We start from the raw sequence: 26657 nt of genomic DNA, 5'->3' as shown, positions 1-26657 counted from the left end.
CTCTACACAGGCTGTTCAGGACTGTTACACTGTAAAGTGCTTCAAGGCTCTCTCAAGTCTCTTTGAGGCATTTCTTTACACTTTCCCTAAGTGTTCAATGCATCAAACATTCCCGAGGGAATATCGACAATTCAGGGTGTTCTAATGTTGCAAATGATGGCAGGAGAAACTCATATTATGCCTGCAATCTCTAAGCAATGAATAGTGGCTAAAATATCAAATCCACACATTTATGTGCACCACTAGATGCAACTAAAGCTCGCAAAATTCACATTTTGTGATTTGCATGTTAAAGCGGTATATGCCATCTTCTTTTCCCTTTACGGCTTTGCATCCTCACACCTATTGCCACCTCCAGAATCATTTAATCTTCTTTCTTAGAGCCACCTCACACCTCCATCCCTTGCTCCCTTTGTCCCACCCTCCATCCTTTCTTTGTCCTGCTCTTCACTGCCACTGTGCACACAGGGGATGTGATATCTCTGCCACTTCCCCTCCCCCACACTTTACCCACCTCCCTCCTTTGCCTTTCTTGAGGGCGCTTGGGTGCACTGTACACGTTAACCGGTGAGTAGTCATTCAAACCCTTAGTGTGTGCATGGATGTGTGTTTGAGTGATAAATGAAGCAAAATCTGTCTTTGATGATGAGTGCCTACCTCTGCATGTGAGCCCTACACTTACTGCCAAAAGAAAAGGCCGCACAATTTGTTTCTCAAACACATCTCAATGTGTTATGAGGTCAGGAGTAAGGTCTGCATGGTCACGCTGCAGAACAATTCCCCCTGCACACATTGCAATCACATCAGCCCACCTTCTCTCAGAACCAGTCACTCCATTAATGCTTTCAGTGCCACGTCTCCTGTGGCCTCAGCACGTTAATGCCCACATTCTCCATCACTCACCATCCACCACATGGCACTCCATCTCAAACCGGAGCCACAGGCAACAGCGTGGGGAGAAGTGGCAAAAATTATATCCTCTCTTTCAAGCACACAATCCTTCGCCGAAGCACACCCACACAAACATTTACAGCAGGCGATTTATCTGCAGATGTTCCATACATGAATATCTCCATTATTATCACAGTTTTAGCACTTAACAATCTTTCCCTCATTTACACTGCTGCTGGCATAAAAGTACCACTTATGCATACTAAAATGTTTCATTTTGAAATGGTCTAAAACATAGACCGTATTCAAAGAGTGGATGTGAATTTTGTATCTGAAAAGTAAAGACAAGTGCTTTAAACCTGTGTTGATGTTTAAAAATTGGCCTCACACTGGTGACATCACAGTGGCTGCTTTCTGCTTTTACATCTACTTCCAAGTTGGGGGGGGGTCCTATTTTGCATTAGCATTTTTTCACCCAATTCAGAACCGGTTCTTGTAGAGAACCCTTGGAATTGTTAGTCTGCTTGCCTATCGATGACTCTTATCGGTTCCACTTGGACTTGTGTTACAATCTGCTGATTTCAGTTCATGTGCCGGAGAACCAAAACAGTGGCACTGTCTGCAGCGTGGATATGGACATTACTTTTACTTTGATTGCACCGAAGGACGACAGCGAGATGGTAAAGTACAATTTGTATCTAGGACAGAAACAGCTGCATTCAACAAACAGCAATTTGGCTCTTTGCAAGCATCTGTAAAGACAGCATGATAGCACAAGCCAAGAACTCACAATGATGTTAATTGAGTGAATGTTGACTCCAGCTCAGCAGCCAGACCCTGAACTTCAACAGGTAACAAAAGCAGTGATAAGCAGTCAGGCTGCAGCCTCCATTTCTACATATTCAAAAGTATGTTTCAAAAGTAGAATTACCATGGCGATCGCTTTAAACCCTCTTTGTGCCACAGATAAGGGAATCGATAAGGAATTAATTTGATAAGTGATAACGATAATGTAATGGGAATCACTAAATTCTTATCATTCCCATCCCAGTTTATCAGGCCATCTACACAGGTATTTTGCAATTTGCCTTTCCTCGATAACTATAACTAAGTGGTATTTTTGGTCAATGTAAATTGAGCTTTTGAAAAACTCCCTTCAAGGTGAAGTATTTCCTAAACTCAGTTTCTGCATTTGCATGTGGGGGCAGAAACCAGAGATTTTCTCTTGCAACATCAGCAGTGCGAACCTCTATCTTGTTTTTTGAGGTCGGACTATCAGGCTTCTGATTGGCCAACATTTCTATACAGTAAGGTGTATATGAGCATCGGTTGCTTGAGCATGCTCATGATAGCATTAAACAATGTTTTATGCATTTTCGTGTTGACCGAGATGTTTTTCTAAACAAAAGTGGAAAATACCCATGTATGTGAATGTAGCCGTGGTGTACACTTCAACTTGTTCTATGACAGTTTAAGTAAGCTCCACCACCTCTATGACTATAAAAGTTAAGAAAACTGAAAAAAAGCCTAAAAATATGAAAAATAACCAGACTTGTGCTACAATAAGGAGGTTAAATGCTAAAGGTTTGACATTAAAGTGGATTTTTAGATCATTAGTGACATACGGGTAAAAAAAAATGCTCAAAGTGCCGACTCTGACTACTCTGTACTACTCTGAAAGCCTGATGAAGACTGTCACTGATGAAATTTGATCAGGTTATATTGAACTCATGATCAACTGTGGTCTCCCTTTGTTGTTTTGTTTGGATTGTTTTGTATTATTCTGGAAATGAATCCATTAATAATGCATCAATATGAAAACACAATGTTATGAAAGTAAAATAGTTATAATTTAATTGTCTTTGCTATAAAGTTTAATTGTGATGCTTAGCTTCACTTTGAGTGTGAAACATTTAATTTTTATTGGAGCAATTTAACTAAAGAGCACACACACAAAAAATGAGAGCCTGTTAAATACACACACACACACACACACACTCACTCACTCACACACACGCACACACTCACTCACTCACACACTCACACACACTCACTCACTCACTCACTCACTCACTCACACACACTCACTCACTCACTCACTCACTCACACACACACACTCACTCACACACTCACACACACTCACTCACTCACTCACTCACTCACACACACACACACACACAGACACACACAGAGTGATAAACACGGAGGATAGCGTTTTAAAATGAAACAGGAGCTGACAAGATGGTTTTGATTATTTGTGACTTGAGAGGAGGGATGTCACCTGGGAAGTGTGTTACGGCTGGGAAATCTGGAAACAGTAAAAAAAAGAAGAGGGAAAAACAGGAGAAAAAAAACTGGTAACATCAGAAGTAGGCGGGTATAAAAGTTGGCTGGTGTGACCTTTGGCCTCCCTCTCTCTCGGCTACTCCCTTTGAGCCGCTAAAAGGCGTGCGGTGTGAGTAGCCAGAAGACAGCTGCGCCCCCACCCAGCTCTCTCTGGGAAACCGAGGTCCTCTTTCTCAACGCGTTTTAAATGCAGTGGGGTCAGGAGCAGCCGGGGCCCAGTTGAGGTGGTCCAGCCACGGATAAAGTTTCACTGCTTTACATGGCCGGTCTGGACTGTGTGTGTGTGTGTGTGTGTATGTGTACATTACAGAGACAGAAAGGGAGGCTACTTGTGGAAAACTACTCTGCTGTTATCTCTCTATAAAAGGAGAAAAGAAACTCGCTATTGTGATTAAAAACATCCTCTCTTTCTAACAGAGCAATCTTCCACACAGCTATTCAAAATCTATTCACATCCACACATGCTGCAGCTCCTGTATGCAGAGAGACAATGATTTAAATTAAATCCAGTAACTGTATGCTCACTTTAAATTCTTAAATTGTTGATATACAATAAAACAAAAGAAATGCTTGAATCTCCAGGTTTAACAGCCAAACATGAATTAAGGCCTGGATGACCTCTGATTTCCTATTTGTAAAACTGAGGTTATTGTACGTGTCCCTAAAAATCTTAGAAATATGGTGTTTAACCAGATACTTAGTCTGGATGGCATTTTAAACTCCAGTAACACTGTGGGGAATCTTGGAGTTGCATTTTATTTGAATATGTCCTTCAATGTGTGTATTAAGCAGATATATAGGACTATGTAGGATTACTTCTTTGTATTTGTGCAATAACCTTAAAATGAGAAACATCCAGTCTCAGAACGAAGCAGAAAAACTAGTTCATTACTTTTAGGCTGGACTCCTGTAATTCATTATTACATCAAAAACTCCCTGCAAAAACTTCACTTGATCCAAAATGCTGTACGAGTATGAGAGTACTGACATGGACTAAGAAGAAAGAACATATCTCTCCCATATTAGTGTCTCTTCTTTGGCTCCCTGTTAAAATCCAGAATCAAATTTTCTCCTCACATACTTGAATAATTAGACCTTGTATTTAAAGACTTCAAGTCAAGTCAAGTCAAGTCAAAGTTTATTTATATAGCACATTTTAAAGACTAGTGTACATCAAAGTGCTTCACAATAAAACCACAGTGCGGGCAGAACAAAGAACAAATAGTACAATTATACTTAAAATTGAATTTACATGGTGTAGTGCAGGCCGAATGAAAGTCAAACTAATTTGTTTCAAAAGCTAAGTTAAACAAGTGTGTTTTTAAGCAGGAGTTGAACGATTGAATTGATTCTGAAGTACGGATTTCGACTGGGAGATTATTCCAGAGTCTAGGGGCAGCGATGGCAAATGCACAGTCACCTCTGGTTTTCAAATGAGACCTTGGTTGCATTAGGAGCAGTTGGCTGGAGGATCTTAGTGCTCTCTTTGGGTTGTACAGATAGAGGAGATCAGTTAAGTAGCTAGGGGCCATGTTATTTAGAATTTTAAAAGTGAGCAGAAGGATTTTGATATCAATGCGATATTTGACGGGAAGCCAGTGTAGGTTAGCGAGGACAGGGGTGATGTGCTCATGCCTTCTAGTGCTGGTTAAGACGCGTGCTGCCGCATTTTGGACTAATTGCAGGCGCTGAAGGAGGGAGAGTTGGAGGCCCAGGTAAAGAGAGTTGCAATAGTCCAATCTAGAAGTGATGAAGGCATGGATACATTTTTCGCGTTCTTTATGTGGTAAATAGGGTTTAGCTTTGGAAATTTGGCGTAATTGAAAAAAGCTGGTTTTTAGCACAGTGGATACTTGCTTGTTTAATTTAAAAGAACTATCCATGAGCACTCCGAGGTTTCTGTCAGAATGAGAAAGGTGGTTGGCGAAAGTCCCATTGTATCAGTTAGCTGGCCCAGGGGAACGTGGCTATCAAAAACAATAATTTCTGTTTTGCTTTCATTTAAGATAAGCGAGTTCTGGGATAGCCAGTCTTTAACCTCCTGCAGACATTCGAACAAAGGCGAGAGTGGGGACAAGGCATCCAAACTTAGAGGAAAGTAAATTTGGATATCATAGTAGTGATAGGAGATGTTATGTTTTTTAAAGATGAGTCCCAAGGGCAGCATGTACAGGGAGAACAGCGTGGGGCTTAATACGGACCCCTGAGGCACACCACAATTAACAGGGGCAGAAGAGGAAGAGTATTTCCCCATGGTGACAGAGAAGGATCTGTCTGATAGATACGATTTAAACCATGAAAAAACATTACCTTTAAGGCCAACTACATGTTCTAGCCTTGTTAGGAGAATATTATGGTCTATCGTATCGAAAGCAGAAGTTTGATCTAATAAGACTAGAGCCAAAGGGCGCCCAGAATCGGCAGTTAGGAGGAGATCATTAAAAACTCTCAATAAGGCTGTCTCGGTACTATGACGCGGTTTGAGTCCAGATTGAAATTTGTCACTGACACCACATGTCTCTAAGAAGGACTGAAGTTGCTGGTGAACTATTTTTTTTTCTAAAATTTTAGACATGAAAGGAAGTTTAGAGATTGGCTTGTAGTTTGAAGGGGTGTTGGGGTCAATGTTACTTTTCTTGATTACAGGTTGTACGGCTGCGTGTTTGAAGGCAGTCGGAACACAGCCTGATGACAGTGAAGAGTTCATTAGAAGTAAGATAGAGGGATCGAGAGTAGTCAGAGCTTCCTAAATAATGCAGGAAGGAAGAATGTCATGCAGCGTATTAGAGCTTCTCATATGATCAATTATTTCTTTCAGAGTCGAAAGAGATACAGGCTCAAACTTTTGAAAAACCATAGAGCATTCAGGAACTGGGGTTTGGTTAACTGCCGGTAGATATGGTGCCCTAAGTGCTGAAATTTTCTCTATAAAGTAATGTAAGAATTCATAGTATTGTATCACACCAATTTGTTCTCAGACTGCTGGCTCACTTTTAGTTACTAGGATATGTAAAAGTAGAATGGGAGGTAAACCTTCAGCTTTCGGGCCTCTCTTCTGTACAACCAGCTCCCAGTTTGGATTTGAGAGACAGACACCCTCTCTTCTTTAAAGATTAGGCTTAAAACTTTCCTTTTTGGTAAAGCATATAGTTAGGGCTGGTATAGAGGTGAATTGAATTACAAAGAGTAGTGAAATGTGGCTGTCTTTTTAAGTTCCTGCGTGGGTAGTCTTGACTCCTCCAAGATAAACATATCTTGGAGGAGTGTGCTGCAAACCCATTATGTTTGCAGCACACAAACATAATGGGTTTGTGTGCTGCAACCGTCGTAAAAAGTAAGATTGAATGGTTCAATCTTCAATCTTACTTTTTATGTATAGCTGTATGGTTATACAGCTATACATCTGCCTTCAAATGACTCGGAAAGTGCAATGATTAATTTTCTGAAAATTTCACCATCATTCCTATTCATTATCTCAGGTGATTTTTTTAAATGATTTGCTGGGGTCAGGAAAGCTAAATAGAAATCCTTGGCAGTTATAAAAAGGGTCATTTTATGTTGTCTTAAGTGGAATGTAAAACTGAAAAGTGAGCACACTTAATATGAAGTTGCTGTGCAAAAAAACCCCCCAAAACAGAAAAGACAGCAGGACTGTAAGTGCAATAGGTCAAATATAGCTGAGGAATTAATTGAACCAAGGTCAAGAGCAAAATTAAAAAATGAGAATTGGATGCAAAAATGCATAAAATGTCCTTTGACTGCTCAGAAGTTCAGATTGAATAATCAGTCTTCTACAATTTAATAATAAACGTCCTGTGTAAGCTTTCCACGCTGCTCTGCAGGACTTATTTATTATTATGTTGCTGAATTCACGATGCATCCATGAGAACAATATATAACAATATTACTACCAACAGGTATGCTAGCAAAAAAAGCAGCAAAAACAAACAGACAAAAAAAAAATGGAATCATATTAAAGAGAGAGTGAGAAAGAGAGAGGACGTTGATTCATATTGGACTCTTCCTTTGTCTGCAGTCATGCACTGGGATTTACAGTGATTAGAAGTCCGGCACCACCCTTCATCGACCAGGAGCTCTGGGCCTGGTGCTCAATACTCTTTGTCTGGCCACGGAGGCCATGAGTTAATGTGCTGAACAGGAGAACAGGATGGTGATGTGGGGAGGGAGAGAAGCAGCCTGCACCAGATTGATCTGCTGCATCTCAGCGGACTGCAGGAAGCAAGCGAGCAAACTCACGAATGTGCTATAAATTACGCTATTTTCCACCAGGTGCACGCGCACGCACACACACACACACACACACACACACACACACACACACACACACACACACACACACACACACATATGCACACAGAATAAAGACAGACTCTGGATTCATTATCACTAGAGCTAGTTTATTATCACTGTTATTGTTTTTTTTCTCCTATCAGTGTTGCACAATGAACCCTAAAACAATACAAACCACTAAAAATGGTCTATTTTTCCTTTAAAGCATATACATACACACATACAGTATATACAGTATATGTGGATATGTATGCAGATTACAATTTATAGTTGCACCAACATGGTCTCTAGAGAGAGCATAGAAACAAAACCTTCTTATACAGCAGTGATCCATGACAGCTCTCTGAGAACACTTTAAAAACTATCTAGTGTTGACCTGAAGTAAACTGTGGGAGAGAAGCAGATATCGGCAGTGACCTCAGCAGACAGACGGACAGACAGACATGATTATGCATGATCATGAGCTAAATGTAAAATATTGTGCTCCTTTATTCCTTTGCAACTGCTTTTTTTTTTTTTTTTTTTTAAACAAAATGTGAGTAACACAGGCTACACCATATAGTTACTCTTTTTCAACTTCTGGCACCTCATTTGAACCCTGCTGGGAATAAATGGTTATAGAATAGAACAGAAATTTTACACATTTTAATACAGCATGTAAAGCCAGTAAAAACAAATCTACAGGGCAGATTTTTCCTACAGTGCCCTTTATCGTGGTTCAGACTTGGACCATAAAGAAACTGCTTTTAGAACCAACATTAAAATATAATAAGATATTTATATAATGATGAATTTCTTAAAAGATGTTGATTTAAAAAAAGCATCATGAGCCAAATGTGCTTAAAAGTAATGCCTCCTCTGATTAGAGATTACAGTGAGCCCCAAGTCAAGTAATGTTTGACGCAATATATTGACAATATATCAGCATGTAAAAGAAGATGCATTTTTACCAGACAGCAAATTGAATGTGTTTGGATGAAGCAGATTAAGACTGAATAATCAGGGAGGTTTCTTTTCTGAACTGTTTGCTTCTTATTTATTCATAAATATTTAATGTACTAAGGAAATGTGTTTCGTGGGCTTTAAACCAAGTAATTAAACTTCACCGATGGAGCAGTCTCGAGTTCTGCAATCACTTCTCAGCACTGGAGGTGGTGACAAGGTGTGGGAGGTTTAAATCCTTGGCGTGGAAACATAGTTCATTTAAGAGCTTTAATGATTAAAAATAATCCCATAAGCATTTTTTTCTACTTTTATACAAAATTCTTGGTGAAACCAGAAACTCTGGGTAAGAACAGGTCACACATTCATACGCCTACATGGTTTAGTATGTCAACATCATATTGACATAACTTTCTAAATTTTGTTTTGCCTGCAGTGCTGCAAGTTGAAGTTGCTGTGCATGTGGAAATTTAGCAATGCATTTCTCGTACGAAGCTGTTGCTCACTCCAGTGCTTGGCACCAAATTTCGCGGGGGGGGGGGGGGGGGGGTTTACACCTGCAGTGTAGATTCTACTCAGGAGCTCTTTTTTCCATTTAAGCAGCTGATTAAATGATGACTGAGCGGCTTTAGCTCATGCTGACAACATCAATATAAAACACACATTGTCCTCAACCGCAGATGCTTTGTGAAGGAAAACAAAGACACCTTATTCACTTTAACTGTGACAGTACTGGCAGGACCTCAGCCTGAGTCACTCATGTGAGGATGACTGGTGGGAACAGGATGAGAATGAGGTGATCATCAGGCATCAGCAAGGACAAGACAGACTTAGATTTGTCAACAGAAAAAAAGGTCACTCAGCCTATTTCATCAATATACACCAGCAAAACAGACTGACAATCAATAGTACCATATTGAGAATACAAGATTTTTTTTGTATTTTTTTTGTCATGATTTGGCTAAATATCACAGTGTTGCCAATAAGGATTAACTAAAACTTTTCAATTAGGGCTAAAATAATACATCAGCTTTGTGTTTCTCATGCAGATTCACTGTAGGGTTTTTTTCTGCCTTCTACTTTTAAACATACTGAATTCAATCTGCTTTCTCAACAGGAGCATGTAAAATATAATACTGATATCAAACATTAAAGTACAGTTACAATAAATCACCATTTGACAACAGTATAAATCACTCAGAAAATCCTGAAACTCAGCATTATTTGACACATACAGTCATCAGTGTATCAGAGCAAAACACCATAGAGATAAATGTACTGGAAATGTAATCAATTTACAGTCAGCTCAGATAGTCGTTTGGTGCCACAACAATCAGTACCACATAATGTAAAGGACTTTTAAAAAAGGGAAAGTTTAATTAGAAAAAGAAAAAAGTTAATATTTCGGGTCTCCTAAATGTCTTTGTCACTGAGATCAACCACAGAGTCACTAACACTCATAACAGACATCATACAACAATACAGTGCCAATCTAGCCAGACTAAGCCTATCTTACCCCCCTGACTTGATCTGGTTACCTGTGTTTAGTCAATGTATTATAAGAGCATGAAGAGTTGGAGTCATATTGGCACCATATGTGAAAGAAACCCTGCACATGCCCAGTCCAGGATGTTTTATTTTTAAGAACCTGAGGGTAGTAGAATAAGTATGAAGAAATGACAGCTCCAGCCAAAGGTTTTTTTCTTCTAAATACTTTCTTAGTCAATTTGATAAAATATTTGGTCCATCTAAATTTAAGATAATGGTGCTTTTACTAATTTTTACTAAAGCTCAAGCTAACATATTTAAAATGTTTTTTGTATTTTTGTTTTTTCTTGCCTGACCCAGAGTCGAACCCCCAAATTATTCCATTTAATATACAAAGTAAAGAAAAGCAGCATATTCTTATAAAAATCTAGATTGTCCTTGTGAATGTTACTGTTGTCACATGATTTCTTCTGCTGAAATTGTAACATGATACTAATGTGAATGTGCCTCCCTGTTTTCATCACCCCTCGGTACGCTTAAGAGGCGGATGAACTGTTTTATGACAAATGTTCCTTTTCCTATCAGAGGAGCCAAACAAAGGCAAAATGACAGTTAAATAACCATTATCCTGCCAACACCTTCTCTGAGCAAGTTAAAGTGGACCTATTATGCTCATTTACAATTAAATATTTTTGATGAGGGCAGCTTTGTACGATTCACAGTTCAGAGTAAACCTTACCTATCTTATGCTGGGCTTTGATGAAGCTCTTAATTTTATCTTGTCTGAAACAAGTAGTACAAACTTCAATTACCAACTTTCTTCTGATTGGCTGCCCTTTGCAAACACGTTTAAACATAGCCGGAGAGACGTACCTGAAGTGACCATACCAGGTATATCCCCTCTTTTTTTTCTTCTTTTTAGAGTATAAAAATCTGTCTGAAATTGAGAATTTAGAGCAGAGCCTGAGATTTTGGGCTTACTTGCAGATATTTTGAAACCATTGTTTGAATCTTTGGTCATGACCATTGCGACAGCCATGTATATCACAGAAAGCAGTAAAAGCATAACAATTCCAGTTTTAATGACAGACAACGATGGCATTCCTTGCAGCAAATCTGTCTGAACTGGGCACAAAGCAGAAATTGAGGAAAGTCAAGTCCAGTAGGCCAACTGTATGGCCGGCTGAGATGCATATAACACAGGATCAGAGAGTCCCTGAGCACACGCCCTCCCTGACCAAAGGCCAGGATTCTTGAACAAGGAACAAAGGAGGCTGTCTCATTGACAAGAGCAGCGTTTAGTGATGAAACACTTCTCAAAACTGCAGAATATGTAAGACAAAGGCCTCAGTTTGACTAACTATATCAGCAAAGGAATCATCTGCTCCCCTCAGCTGATGGATTACAGCACCAGTCAGTCAGTGAGAACAGCTTTAAACACCCCAATAAATCACACAGGTTCTAATATTATACAGCAATATGACAACCTGACCTATCAAAGTCTAATCAAGTAAACATGATGATCACCGCACCGCATCCACGGTGAATCAGGTTAAATGCCCGTATGACACTAACGCCTGTCAAATCCACAGTGGTGCACAATTTCCTGCAAGAGGACATTAACCTTAAATGACACCAAGGGACTGAGGAACAAAGTAAGGAAGAAAAAAATACCCATTGTGTCCTTTGTGAAATTTCTCTCCACAGAGGTGAAAACACTGATTAAAGCTGCAGGAGCCCCGGAGAGAAACTAATCTGCAGTTAGTGAATATACACAGAGGAGACATTTAGGTCAAGCATTTGTTCTACTGTTTTGACAGTTGCCATTTCTTTTTTCCCCCAGCACTGGTTAAGATATCAACAACATAGTGTACAATTAAATGCATGAAATAGATACCAGAGAAATGCAAAGAAATACACATATGCAAACAAATTTAAAAGGCATAAAACATAGTACCTAGGATGATCACTAAAGTGAGATTGACTCTAATGCTGGTTTGCATAACACATTAAAATGACAGGTGAATTACTGTTTTTGTGGGGACGCGTATAGCTCTCAGTTTGGATGTGGTGGAGGACCAGACGGTGCATGCTTTTTAAAAGCACTCCTATACTGTATGTATGATGCATAAGTAGAACAAAATGCTGTGACCTTTAAACCATTGCATGCCCTGCCACCTGTCAGAAATGAAGCTGTTAATATGCTTCCTACTATTAAGGCTGATGAATGGATAACACAAAGCTGCCTGAGGAGTAGCACCAGGAAGCATTTTGCATTCAACACCATGGATTCAATCAAAGGTGTTTGCTGATATTAAATGCACTCATCTTACACTAATGTTAGTTACTTAGGGCAGCAGAGACATGACAAGCTCATTTTCATTAAAAAAAGTGCTAGTGTCAGCATTTTACTGTTTACAGTATCTCATACCTGGATGCACCAAAGAGGTTTGAAAGCGTTTTTTTTGTGGACATGATGTCGAGTTGTACGTGCCACCCACTTTTGATTCAATTAAACTTATTTATGTCTAGAGAAGACATAAAGTAAATCACTACTGAAAAAAATTGATGTGCTAGTAATAAAAGTAACAATCACTACAAATTAAGCATGAACTTGAACTGCTTAAATTATTAGTGCTCAACATAAAGGTCCTAAAATGTTCCCCCTCCTATTGTGTCTGTTTCTATTGACTCTGTCTGTCCAGCATATTTTGACAATTGCAATTTTTTATGTATTTATAATTATACAGTCGTGTGAATGTATTTATTTTTTGACATATTGAGGCAAACATTTGATCCCTTAGGAAACAAAGCCTGTAGATAAAGGTGATATCTATAAGGGGGGCGTACCAGTTGAAAAATCCACCTGGGAATTCAACTAAGACACACCACAAGTAGCCACAGACACACAGCTTACAAGCCGCAATACAAAAAGGCTCTCTGGCACTGGAGCGCTCCTCTCTCTGGCTTTAAGTACTCGCCACAGAAACAGCTGCACAAAGATTTGTGACTCCAAGCTGGAGAATGAGCCAGATACATCCTCTGGAGCAAAATCACAGCAGGCCCTGCTAGCGCACCGATAACAGGCAGCTTTTCAGGTGAAGAGCCTCGTTAAAACTGAGCAGGTGGCTTACATGATGTAATTACTGCTATATTGGGCAACACTAGCTTCTGATGTATTTGATTTTAAGTTTAACTTCTTTTGCTATTTTTGTTCAGCAAAAAGTTGAGCAGTTATCTTCAGGCATTGTTTCAAAGATGACCTGGTTTTTGCTTGCTCCAGTATGTAATAAAAGCTAGCAATTTCCATGAGATATACTTACTGTGTCACACGACTGTAGATATATATATACATTAAGTTCATTGTTTATACTCTGTTCGTGTCCTTCATTAAGACCTGAGAGAAAGGCCAACAACAAGGTTGAGGTAGGTAACCATAATGCATCAAATCAGTTCCTGTACAGCAAGTGACAACACTGAGCAGAGAGCCGGCGAGAGAAAAGCCCTGTAATTGTTTAACTACCCAACAACCGCCCATCTCCCTCAGCCAGCTCTCTGTCTGTGCTCGTCAGCATTCAAAGATATTATAAGCACCTGAAGCACATAGTCAGTGTTGACAGGAGGGAGAAGGCCGAGCAGCAAGTATAGTTTTGAGAAGAGTAACAGTAAACGAGCTTAACCGGCAACTGTTACGTCTACTGGGCACCAGAAGAGAAATAAAAGGCTACTGCTGCGTTTGTAAAGGAGGCTGGAAATGTGATGTGAAAACAAAATAAGAAGGTGATACTGACACAAATATTCAGAAAAAGTTTAGAGATACACTGCTGTCAAAAAAAAAAAATTAGAGCTTGTTTTGCTTTCTTTCCAGAGGTCAAATACCGCTCTCATATCTCTGTTGTCAAAACTAAACAAACAAAATAAAAGCAATAGCACATACGTGTATTTAATAGATAAATCTCTTCCAAATAGTTGTTTTTAAGCTTTGGCTTTTTTACATATTAAAAAAAGATATATTTAATAGTATGTGTTAGAGAATTTAGATTTTTAATCCCTCATCTAACCGTCTAAGAGACCGGGGATGGTTAACAACAATTTTGGAATTAGGGCTAGGCTACTTGCCAAACAGCTATGACCTTAAAACTGACAAAAGATAAAATGAGAGCGGTTCCATCTGCCAACAAGAAAGCCAATAAGCAAATTTTCCAAAAATATTATCCAAACTATTCGTAGACACAGGCCATTTTCTGTTGACATTTGTGCTCGATTTAGTTTTATCTATTTAAAAACCCATCCATTCCATTTAAAATAAAATCACACAAATATGCAAGTGGACAAAATTAAATCATAATGCCAATTGTAGCTACATCTATGTTGTCTATGCATTAAAGTGTTTTGCTTATTTTAATCAATAAAACTGCACATGACATCTCATCTCATGCACAGTTAGTCTTTAAGATGTCATTAACAATGCAGTGTATCTCTAACAGTCTTGTCATTCAACTGAAGCAACTAAGGTGGAAAAAAGAAATTACAATCTTTAAAATAAAGTCAAATCTATCAAAAGGCTTACAATAGATTAGCATAATTCATACATATTTTCAACACACGGTAACTCGTACAACATGTTATCAGTCTGTCAGCTTGCATGAGGTACTGACGCTGTATCTACAAACACCATATTCATCAACAGAGGGAAGCCAGGACTTCACAAAGGGCCAAAAGAGGGTTTTTCATTATGCAATAAACAGACAAACAACAACAACAGCGACAACATTAACATTGTTATCTTGAGGTAGAACATTAATTTCAGCATTTGGAAGTGCTTTATGTTGGATACTTTTTTTTTGTTTTCTTTTTTTTTCTGTTTTACTTCGACAAGCAGGAGAAGAGAGATGATTCTTGACATCTGAGGTAGAGCGGCACCTGATTTTGTCACTTCCAAACCAATTCCTCTGCATGTAAAGTAACTGTGAGCACAGGGGAAGGTAAAGTCCCTAAAAGCTTCCCACTACACATTCATTCCGGCTGAGGTAGGTTTCTTTCTTTTCTTTCTATCGCAAGGTTCACGCAGCCAAGTCTAACGCCTGCATGAAGGCCGAAAACTCATAAAAAAAAAAAAAGTTGATATCACTGAAACAAAGTCCTGAGGCAGAATATATCGAATCCCTGGAAGAAGGCTGAGATCTTCTGTGAACAAGAAGGTGGAATCATTGGTAGGTGAGAGTAGGCAGCAGGAGTCTTTGACATCCACAGAAAAGTAGAGATAAGACCAATAACTTATAACCGCTTTGACATATAAGTGATAAAGATATAGTGTATATATTTATATATATACATATATTTATAAACTTAAAAATAAAACCATTGTATAACAAGGACATTCTGGGGCCTCTGTCTTCTGTGCTGCCCAACACCAGGAAATTAACCAAAGACCAAAACAAAAACTAAAAATTCATCGGGCTTCAGATATACAGTCCTAGATCCTCCAGAACTCCTTTATAAAAAAAAAAAGTCTTTGCACAAAAGGAATGACGACTTTGAAAAAACAACAACAATCTGTCAACCTGAGTGAGAGAAAAGTCTGCGTGGACACTGGACAGTGTCGTGTGAATTGGCCTTCATACATTATTAGCCTTGGTCCTGCTGAGCTGCTCCTGCTGCAGGAGTCTCTCGGAATTGGGTTTCCCTCTCCACAGCAAACTCATCCAGCGGTATCGTAGACAGCTGGGTGTTATTCAGCATGTAGGAATCAGACTGAAAAAACATGCAAACAATCACACTGAGTATATTTCATTTAGTTTTAGCTTAGATAGAATATACTTTTTTTCCTTTAACATAGCTTTTCTCACTCTTCTCACTCTGAGGACCTACCAAGCACATATCTCTTGTGTTTGGCTGCATGAAAAGGCTCTCGAGCTCATTGCTGTCAACCACTTTCTTCCTCGCCGCGCTGCCATTGACCTCCATCTCTCTTCTGGCAGCCCCGTTAAGCCCAGAGGCTCCCTGGGAAGACGAAGAAGAGTCCACAGCAGCGCCGTTCCCAGCCTGGGGGGTGGCCTGAACTGTCTTACACATCATTAATCTGGGGATTACACGAACATGCACACATTAAACGTTTGCCTGATTCTATACACATGATAGAAATAGACCCTTTAACAGCAACTATTGGCAAGTTATTCCACCGGCACCATTAACTGCCTCATGAATGTGCACGTCGTGCTAGTTCTGACCTGCCACGGTAGCTGAAGACGAGGAAAAGCACGCAGAAGATGATGCAGGTAATGCCGATGTGAATGCCGATTATGATGCCCGTGGTGGATGTTTTGCCCTGCTCATCTTTCACACAGTCGCACGGGCCGTCCAACACTGAGGAGATATTGCACACAACACGGTCACATCACAGCTGGGTGAGCTTGGACTGTTTATGTGGCATGAAGGTCAACTTGACTGATACAAAAGATGTTATGTGAGACTAATCTACTTTCATGCTCCGTATTGATGTGGGGCAGTGTGTAGCGGTGTGAAAATATTTCCATATTTGGTGGGTCACTGCAGCGGTATAAGGGGTAGTGGCAACAAGTGAAGACATCTCTTCTGTGAGATCGATATACGGTCATATTTAGTTCAAATCCACCCTGTACTCCAACCACGTTTAGCCCTTATTTTGAGTGATGATTCTTGTGATTTATCGCGTTTTTCGAGCTGTCATCTCAGCTAAACCATGCCTCAAGTCCTGGACCAGTCTGATAAAGAACAAACTTGGAGTCCAAGTAACAGAGAAACAACTTTGTGGAGGAGGGCTTTGGTGATGTACACCCACAGCATGCTAGATGATGAAGATTTGCTTGGCCTTCACTACACTTCCCCAGACTGCTCGTAGAATCTTGCAGCCCACACTGGGAAGACCTTTTGTGTTAAAGGTCCACTTCTTCCAAGATAAAGTGGAACGATAGAAATGCAGCAGCAATACTTGAAAAAAAAAAAACAGCGAATCATTTTTAGTGAGGATGAAGTGAGTCAGGTATGTCAGCTCATATGCGCCATACTGAGGATCAGAGGGCAGAAATCATTTGATGAGCCTGTGTAGGCCAAAGTCTACACTTTGCAGACAGATACGAGATTGGGAGAAAGAGAAAGAGGCGAGAGCCCCAGTAAAGATACTCTTTTTATAGCAAGATCAAAGGAAGGCGTGATATAACTGTATTTCTTTTTATCTTTGTAGTACATCAGTCTCTTGTATTCAAAAAGCACACCTCGAGAGATCCAACTTGCAGGATTGGCCAGGACTTTTCAATTTTCTACATTAATATTGGGCGAACACTATTTCTACATAAATATACTAGACAAACAGACCCTCTGTGATATAGTTTTTCTCGCTGGCATCACTGAAAGATTAAATCCTGTAGTTCAAAATGCATTAACTCAAAATGCAGATCCAATAAAGAAAACATTTAAGTTTTTCAGAGACACTTCGCTTCTCTCAAATGACCTTTAACCATTTATTTCCACTCTGACAGTTCATTCTGGGATTCAGATCCTGAGTCCTGGTTTTGGATTTGTCTTATTTGCTGACCCATCTTGGAATGACACACCATTCATTACTTTTTTCTTACATTTCCAAGCAAACTTTTTTTTTTCTTGAAATATTTTTCATCCTACCTAAATACCGTCAGAAAGACTTATCACATCAGGCTCACAAAATCAATCAATATAAAAAGGATTAAACCCGTGGACACGTAGTCTATGATATATAGAGATGATGCATATGGGAAGCCTCTCCACCTCTGGAAATAGACATTGGTGAGATAATCAGATGACCTGTGGGACAGCGCCATCTCACTAATCCATACATCATCATGTGCATGATGATAATATTTGATTTATTTTTTAATTCACATCATAGTATTTGATTCAAACTTCAGTTTTGTTTTTCCAATGAAACAATATGTTACAATGTTCCAGGAAGCTCTTTTCAGATCAACTACTGTAAATGCATTTCTATTATTCTCAGTTTATTATTTTCCTTTTTGTTAGGTGTATTGTTATAATCTTTTTTCTCCACTGTCTGTCTTCCTGAGATTTTTTTGTCCTTGGACAACGTGATATGGAAATGTGGGCAGACTGTACACTTCCATATATCCACATTTCAAGATGACTGTATTTTAAATGATGGAAAAAATGATAAAGAAAAATTCACCTGATTTGGCCACTGCCTCCCGAAGTGAAACAAATCGTATGGTGGCATTCCCGTCTCCATGCTGGTTGTGAGCAATCAACTTTATCTCATAGACCAGTGAGGAATCTGAACAAAAGGAAACAAAGAAAGCAATCAAAACTAAGCACCACGAGCTGTTAGTGACACATATTTTTAGCTCTTGGCAAAAACAACTATGTAAACCCACTAAAGTGCATTAACAAACCATTCTGCATCACAGGCCCGCTCATCAGCACTTACGATGCGTGACGCTAATTACCAATAAAAGCAATGATACAGTCAGCTGTCATGTCTCACCCAGATGAGTGATGTTGTACTGGGTGACGTTGCGAGGGAAGGCGATGGGCCCAGTGAACAGTGGTGTGTGCGCTCTCCTGTAATACAGTCTGAAGCCCTGCGGCTGGCCCATCTTGGAGGAAGACTCCCATGTTGCTTGTACAACACTACCGTTCACCACCTTTGTGTAGAGGGAAGGAGGGGCTGGCACTGCAACACAAAACAAAATGTAAGCCAAAGTAGCTAAACAACTATCAGAAATTTGATCAGGTGTGGGAAAAATAAAATGTGAGCAATAATATTTTTACTTTTTTCCTCAGGATGAACAAGCTCTAAAATATAAAGCAGTGAGAGCAGCCCAATTTGTCTTATGTTTTATGGATGTTCTGCAATAATTAAGGTGAAATCATGTGTTTTACCTGTGCTACAAATCTTGTGGAAGTCTTGATATTTCTTTTTTTTTTTATTTCCGCCAACTCACCCTCTCCGTGAGTGCTCTCTGTGACACTGTCCGAAGGTTTGCTGGCCCCATGGGATGTGTAGGCCTTCACATAGAAGGTATAATTGGTGGAGGGCTCCAGGTCCCGGATGATCTGCTGCAGCGTGACCTTACTGACAGCCTCCTCGTATTCCATCTCCGCCGGGTCTGAAGGAAGAAGGGTGGAGGGAGAAGAGGGGGAATAAAAGAAAGGAGGAGCCAAAGTTTGAAACGGTTTGTAAGAAAAATAGGAAAGACATAAATGGGAAAAGGAAAAAAAATGGAAAATAATATGTTTCTATTAGCACTTGTGCTTATTGCCCACTTCAGTGGGTTTTATCAAAGCATTTACAGTATTTAATAGCTAATTTAGTATCACTCTGGGCCTCAGGGTGAATTGCAGGGGCGGCATAAGAAGATGGAGGGAGGAATCGGGAGAGTTGTTCAGGATGTGTTAAAGCATTTTATTGCTTTTAATTCAGCACTTCATCCAACCATAACCACTATCTACATCTAGCCCTCAATCCATTGGGCCACGCCACGCTGGAGAGGAAATTACAGGAGATACTATTAGTCGTCTCCCAGGTCCCTTAATCATCAGTTAATAGATCAACTGAGGGGAACATCAGCAGGTGCTACAATGGTCTCCCCATAAAAACAAGTAAAAAACATACACAGTTAATTGTACCATACCCACAAGGTAAAGAAAATAAATAAATGAGACATGCATTATTCAAGTAATCATTATTGTAGCCATCTGTAGTGGCATTAGTGGCATGTAGGGACTTTTCTAGACACCACCTGACAGAGGAGCACCAATGTAAACATCCAAAACAGTTGGGGATCAGAGATCAGTCAGTCTGTAACCCCCTAACACAGAGTGTTAAGTTGATTCTGTTCATCTGGACGTAGCATTTTCAATAGGAGACACTTTTCATCAAGTGACTTCTTCAGTCTCAGCTGAATGCAGGTTTCCCCACCTTATAAACAGTACATGTGCATAATGGCCGACACGGGCACCACTTGAGGCAAAGTCGGTTTCATGACCTTTAATAAGTAAATTGTTATGATTATTGACCAATGACCATGATCTATTTGACTATTTGCAGAGAGCAGTCACAACATTGTAGGATGGTGAACCTACAATGTTTCACCATCCTACAATGGTGGATTCTGAGTTGGTCTTTCCCTTCTCACGTAAATGGCATCCTGGACTCAAAGCTCAAACTAGCCTTCCTCTCTGTCCCGGATGTGTACATCCTCATCTTTGAAAGAGTGTACAATACATTTTCAAGCAATAAATCACAAATAAAATGCAGATTTAGCAAATATGCTATAAATTAAAACTCATATATGGAAATTTTTTGTGAGAAGGTTTAATAAACACTCTGGCGCTTATTTCATGGTTCAGGCTTTAAAGGGCTAATCTACCATTTTGCAAAGTTGATTTCTCCCTGGAGGTTTGAGGTCACGTTGTTGAATTGTGCAAACAGTTTGATTCAAGGTGCGTGTTGGTTGCAACTTGTGAGAAAGGAAAACTGAAAATCACCACAAAAACAAATTATCCTTAAATATTATGAAGCTGACATGTGAAAACAGCTTCTTGTTGTTTTTTGATTTCTTTCCTTTCTGTAGACCTTGGATCCACCTCTTTGTTTATCTTTAAACAAAAGTATGTATCAAGGTAATTCAGTGTAAATGTAGCATAAAATACTAAAACATGAATTTTCCATAGGCATACTCTATAGCTGTGACCGTCACCTTGGTCGTTGTTTCTTGTTTCTCATTTAACATTAACGTGATAACTCTTCCAAAGTCTGACACACCAAACTACACATGAGATTTGACATCCCTCATACTCTACTACTACAAACCTGCACTTACTGCCAATGAAGGGTTTTACCTTACCAATAATTTGTATGACTGTTACAACGATGGCTGCTAGTTTGAAGTGGTGTGATAAATAAATGAAATAAACTGAAGTGAAGCATTAACCTGAAGTGACGTGTGTGTGTGTGTGTGTGTGTGTGTGCGTGTGTGTGTGCTTGCGAATCACTTTTGTGCCTCAGGACCATCTTTGTCTGTGTCAGTGCCGTTCCTCATCATTTCATTACTGTAGCAGCTTATTTACATAATTGAATTGTAATGAATTGAATTGTAGTGTGGCAGCGTTCTCTTGTTTGCTGCCATTTGTAGTTATGCGAATGAATTTAGCCACATCCATTCCTAATTCTTCAGTGAAAATGTCATGGGGCTCCTCAAACACTTATTTACTTTCAGAGCTGATTTATTCCACGTTAAGAAGCCTGTGTTTTTTCTGCCTCCTCTCATCTCACCTGGCATGCCTTTTGACACTGACTTCATGTCACACTTGTTTTAACTAAAGCTTTGCTTTAAACTGTATCTGGATCTTCAAGAAGCCCCACCTGAGGTCCGGCGGATGTGGAGCACGTAACCGATGATGTCCTGAGTGTTTTTATCGGGTTCCCTCCAGGACACCTGTATGGTAGTGGGGGAGAGGGCCTCTGCTTCCACGTGGGTGGGAATGCCAGGCAGTCCATCAGCCCAGAGCACCGTGAGGCGGGCACTGGCCTGCGTAGAGCCCGCGCTGTTCTCAGCGATGCACTGGTAGATAGCCTCGTCATCCTGACTGATGCCATATATTGTCAGTGTGCTGTGGCAGCAGCAGAGGAGAGAAGCAGGAAGCAGAGAGTGTGGGAAAGAAGAAAGGAAACAAGGAAGTTTAGTTTCTCTGGTGCAAATGTGGAACATAAGATTCTTACTATTGCTTTACTAGCAGTGCAACAGCTGCACCTCGTGTTTAAGCAGGTGAATTCTCTGCCTTAAATTCTAACTATGAGGAATTTAGGTGCCTTCTTTAGCCTTTAAACCTATCATGTTGATTCAGTGCCAGTGATAGCAGTAATGCTTCTTACCAACTGTAAGAAAGAAACTGTTCTGTACTATGTGACTCACATATTTGAAGTTTAGATGAAATGCTACAAAAACTGTTGAAATCTGGGAAAAGTAACTGCCCATGTAAATAAAAAAAAACGGGAGTTGCAAACATTTATAAGTTTAGATTTTGAAATTTTCTGCTCACAGCGTCAACGCACAAGGGTTAATCATAGCATTGGGGGCAGACCCATGGGGTGGCCATGGCAACCAGACTATAAAGTCTGACCTCCACACAAGACCAGTGGTGAAGCTGTGTCCAGGCTGTAATATTTTAAAACTTGAACAGCATCTGGTAATGACTGGTTTTCTCCTTGGAACTTTCTGTTTACAGAACTGTTTCTCTACAGCTACTTTTCCTTCATGTTTAAACAGTGAACTTTTTAAAATTGTAAATATCTTATGAGCTTTACAGTATCAGCAACGGTTCACAATTAAAAAGGAAAAAAATGTAAATCGTGTATATTAAATAAGAGCGAGTGTTAACAAAGAAAACCCCAAAATACAAAAACTGTTTTTCCTGTAGCGTTTTACCTCATCTCTATGCAAGAAATGAGCTCAACCTCCCCACCATTATAAAAATTGTCTTGCTCCAACTAGGGCTGTTCGATATAACGATATATATCGGATGACGATATAAAAACGTCTGTCGTTTCATTTTACGCTATCGTCTGTTTCGTGGTGTCGCAAAAAAAACTGTTTACGGCAATATTTTTCATCATTTTGATGGTCACTGTAGTGGAAGTTCTCTCCTTCTCTTATATTTAATATAACCACACTACAGACGGACAAGCGCTTGTTTTTATGCGTTGTCGTTAGCAACAACGACCGTAAAACCACCGCATGTCCGCTTGTTTATTTTCCACATAAACCTTTCACAATAAAGATCAAGATCCTGTTGAGACTTTTCAAAATAAACTGAATCACGTGAAAGATGCAGAGTATTTACAGATGAGAAGCAAAAAAAGAGCTGTCAGGTGCTAAAAAATAAACCTTAGACTCAAACGTTAGAACAGGCCTTTCCCCGCAGCACGCTGTGTAATAAATACTCACAAAGAAAACGGCGGCCGTTACAACTTATGTCTAAAAATGTATAGTTTCATGCATCAGTTAAAACACTCGACTCCAGGTCCATGACGCCCAGCTGGAAACACTTCACGCAAGTCGAGCTGCCCGAGATTCACAGAATTTACAGAAAATGTTACATTTTTGTGATTTATATCGTTATCGGACGATAGATGTCTTAATATCGGGATATGAGATTTTAGTCATATCGCACAGCCCTAGCTCCAACACTGTGTTTTTAAGGTCAGGCGAGCACTGCTGTCCAAACATTACTACTTATTTTCACAATTTTAATTTTCAAAACCAACTTTTGACAGTTTACACACATAAATTGCAAGAATAACGTTGGAACATTTTTTTTTAAAGTTGTCATTACACAAGTGTAGCACACAGTAATGTCTTTGTTCAAGAGAGCTGGCAGATTAAAGAGTGCTTAAGCTGCTAGCTGAAAACATCAGCCATCTATGCAGTAACATGCATCTCTGATGGGCAATGTCTAGACAAGTTCTTCTTTTATTGGTTTTTAAATGTCTTAATGGTCTTGGGCCTTCTTATCTTTCAGATCTGCTTTTACCATATGAACCCTCGCGGACCCTGAGGTCCTCTGGTACTGGCCTTTTGATTGTCCCTAAAGTCAGGACACATACTCACGGAGAGGCAGCCTTTCAGTGGTTCGGTCCTCGACTGTGGAACAGCCTGCCGGAGGAGCTCAGGGCCGCAGAGAACGTACATGTTTTTAAGAACAGGTTCAAGACCCACCTTTTTAATTTAGCTTTTTACTAACGTTTATTTATTTTATGCTTATTTATTCTATCCTGTTATTCTATTTATATTATTAATTGAGTTTTTACCTAATATTTATTGATTTTATTCTTATTTATTTTTTATTTTCTTACTCTGTTTATACTTATATTTATATTGTATCCCATTCTTATTTATTTTTTTTTTTTATCTTTTTATCCTGTATATGTTCTTAAAACTTAGTACAGTGTTTTTTAATAAAGTCTCAAGAGGTACTCATGCTTGAATAAATCCATTTAATGTAGTATATCTTTCTCCTGGTAAGGACCACACAGAACAAAAGATGACTGTGACATAAAGTCAAGAGCACGAGTTACTGTGTTTAGCTGGGTGAGAGAAAAAGTGATTTGTGGCACAGACAGCAGGCAGCAGCAGTAAGAACAGAAGGTCCTCAATCATGCGGAGCACATACTAGATTCATCATGAACTGAATCTCCCATGGCAGTAGATAAATTTATATCAGTGCTTCAAAAAAATCTAATTTGCCCACATCGGTATAAACTGTGACATTTCCATACACACATGTGAACTCTACCTATGGACACACACAAACACGCACACACCTTTCTATCAAACCTCTGACACGCTGCTCTTTGTCCTCATTTTTCTCTACTTCTATCGCTTCCCTCCTACCTGGGTTGTCCTCTGTTATAGAATAAATATAGGGGAGCACTGTGTGTGTGTGCATGTGTTTACCTTATGTATGTACATGTGTAGGTTGTGTAGGTGTTTTTAGACAAGAATACATAATCCACTTTTCACATCCTGCCTGTCTTCAAGCAAAAGAAAAAAATAGTAAAATATTTAACATACTATGGAAATGAGGCACTGCAGTGTAAAGCATTTCTTCATGTCATTGTTATATCAAGGCCATTTCTGCTGTATTTAAAGTATAATATATGCCGAAGAAAACATGAATATGAAACGGACTGAGCTATACCTTGAAGATGGTGCACCCCTTGGTCATGTTATTTCCAGAGTTCAGAAGCATTTGCCAGATAAAGGGAAGTAAACTGTCGGGTTTGTGGCTCTCATGCTGTGTTTTAACTTTAAGCGAGGAAACTGATTGCAAACTGCAATATCCCGCTACTCTGTCAAGTCCAGTTTGTAAGAGTTGGTACAGCAGAATGTGACTTTTCTTTGATGAACAGGAAGCATTATATTAAATAAACTTTCCTCACTACGCTGCTATGAGGAAAAGAAATCAAAATATAGATGGGCTATTAGAAAGTAATGTGTAAATCTTGAACTATCCCTCTTCTCTTTATATTTTGCTGGAAAAATGGGAAATAGATGTAGTGATTTAATGAAACACTTGCACGGAAATACAGGCAAAACCAGTTTGTCCAGTTCTAACAACTCTATATATTTTTATGTGATCACCTTTATTATTCAATGAACTCGCTTAGGCAAGCTTTCCTGTAACTTATTGGTTGGTCTTTAGGAATAACTCCTGACATTCAAAGTTTCAAATTTCATCACTCCATCAGACCTCATCCATTCGCTTCCGCTTATCCTTTTTTAGGGTCGCGGGGGGCGCTGGAGCCTATCCCAGTTGACATAGGGCGAGAGGCAGGGTAGACCCTGGACAGGTCGCCAGTCTGTCGCAGGGCTAACACAGGGAGACAAACAACCATTCACTCCCACATTCACACGTATGGGCAATTTAGACTGATCAATTAACCTATCCCCACTAACTGCATGTCTTTGGACTGTGGGAGGAAGCTGGAGTACCCGGGGAGAACCCTGGCAAACACAGGGAGAACATGGAAACTCCACACAGAAAGATGGTGGATGGATTCCTGATGGTGGAATTTAGGACCTTCTTGCTGTGCAGCAACACTGCTAACCACCATGCCACCGTCCTGCCACGGTGCTGCCATCAGACCTGTTGCCACTCATTTTCTGTCCAGTTCTTGTGTAATTTGGCAAACCTCAGCCTTTTATTCCTGTTTCCCTTCCTTAAGAATGGCTTCTTGACAGCCAGCAGTAGATGGATCAACTGAAGAGCCAGATGCATCTGTTAGGTCCTGTGTCAGGTCTTTGCTGCTTATTCAGATACCCTTCATCAGTTTTTTAGGCCTGCCACTTCTTCTTTTGTTTTCCACTTGTCTGGTTTTATCAGATTTTTAAAGGACATGCTGCACACCCTGTCTAACAAACTGTGTTACTGTTTACAATTTTCATAGAGTCGAATAGATTGGAACAAATTATGTGTTTTGTGACAGGCTCGTCCTGTGCTTTGTGCTTTAAGATAGAATTTGTTTCTTTGTTAATTTGGTTGTTATATGTAGACACAACACAGGTTCATCCTTTGAGTAAGGTGCCCTTTTTATGGTGACTTATGGTTTAGGGGTCAGTGTTAAGTGGCTTAACAAACAACAACAAATTCCTCTAAAAATTGTATAAGGAATGGACTGAAAATGAGTGAAATAGCAGGTATTGTCCAAAGACCCCGGTAACATTATTGTTAAGAATTTTACACAGTACTGCAGGTAGCCTCCTAGATCGGTGAAAGGGAACATGAGCAAAGTGGCATTTCAGTTCTCAGCAGCACTGACATCACGCCAGCCTCAGTGCGTTTCATGCAGATGGATTTTTAAGGTCAGGCGAGCACTCTTCTGGGTCAGCAGGTAGGACAAAGAACTGAATTATTCCATTTCCTTTTCAAAATTGAAGTGTTGTTACTGGAGGTTTCTAATCTGAGTCAGAGAAAGCTGCGAGATGGAAGAGTCATTATTCGCTCCGGGCTGCCAGGTGGACTCAATCTGTATAATTATCAGGTCAAAGAGGTGCTCTGCATTGCAGCCTCTCTGAGCCAATCTCACCTCTGACCCCTGAGGTGGCAGCAGTCACCAGCCCTCAGCTCGCTACTCAACCATCACGTT

The 26657-nt window shown here is 39.7% G+C and overlaps 1 protein-coding gene across 1 annotated transcript in view; it reads right to left on the bottom strand.

Annotated features, from left to right (window-relative positions):
• Positions 1 to 15346: 15346 nt before the first annotated feature.
• Positions 15347 to 26657, bottom strand: part of igdcc3 (immunoglobulin superfamily, DCC subclass, member 3) — a 57965-nt gene continuing 46654 nt past the window's right edge. Inside the window, exons 8-14 of the mRNA XM_063494394.1 lie at positions 21375 to 21622; positions 18952 to 19116; positions 18492 to 18680; positions 18177 to 18281; positions 16210 to 16345; positions 15851 to 16061; positions 15347 to 15733 (exon numbers count right to left, since the gene is read on the bottom strand). Of these exons, the coding sequence (XP_063350464.1) occupies positions 15608 to 15733; positions 15851 to 16061; positions 16210 to 16345; positions 18177 to 18281; positions 18492 to 18680; positions 18952 to 19116; positions 21375 to 21622 (1180 nt within the window). The 3' untranslated portion in view covers positions 15347 to 15607. The remainder of the gene's footprint in view (positions 15734 to 15850; positions 16062 to 16209; positions 16346 to 18176; positions 18282 to 18491; positions 18681 to 18951; positions 19117 to 21374; positions 21623 to 26657) is intronic.

Source organism: Pelmatolapia mariae, linkage group LG1 (assembly GCF_036321145.2).
Source record: "Pelmatolapia mariae isolate MD_Pm_ZW linkage group LG1, Pm_UMD_F_2, whole genome shotgun sequence".
In the NCBI taxonomy this organism is placed as follows: domain Eukaryota; kingdom Metazoa; phylum Chordata; class Actinopteri; order Cichliformes; family Cichlidae; genus Pelmatolapia; species Pelmatolapia mariae.
The sequence above is the reverse complement of the archived record's forward strand: the minus strand, read 5'-3'. Positions and strand labels throughout refer to the sequence as shown.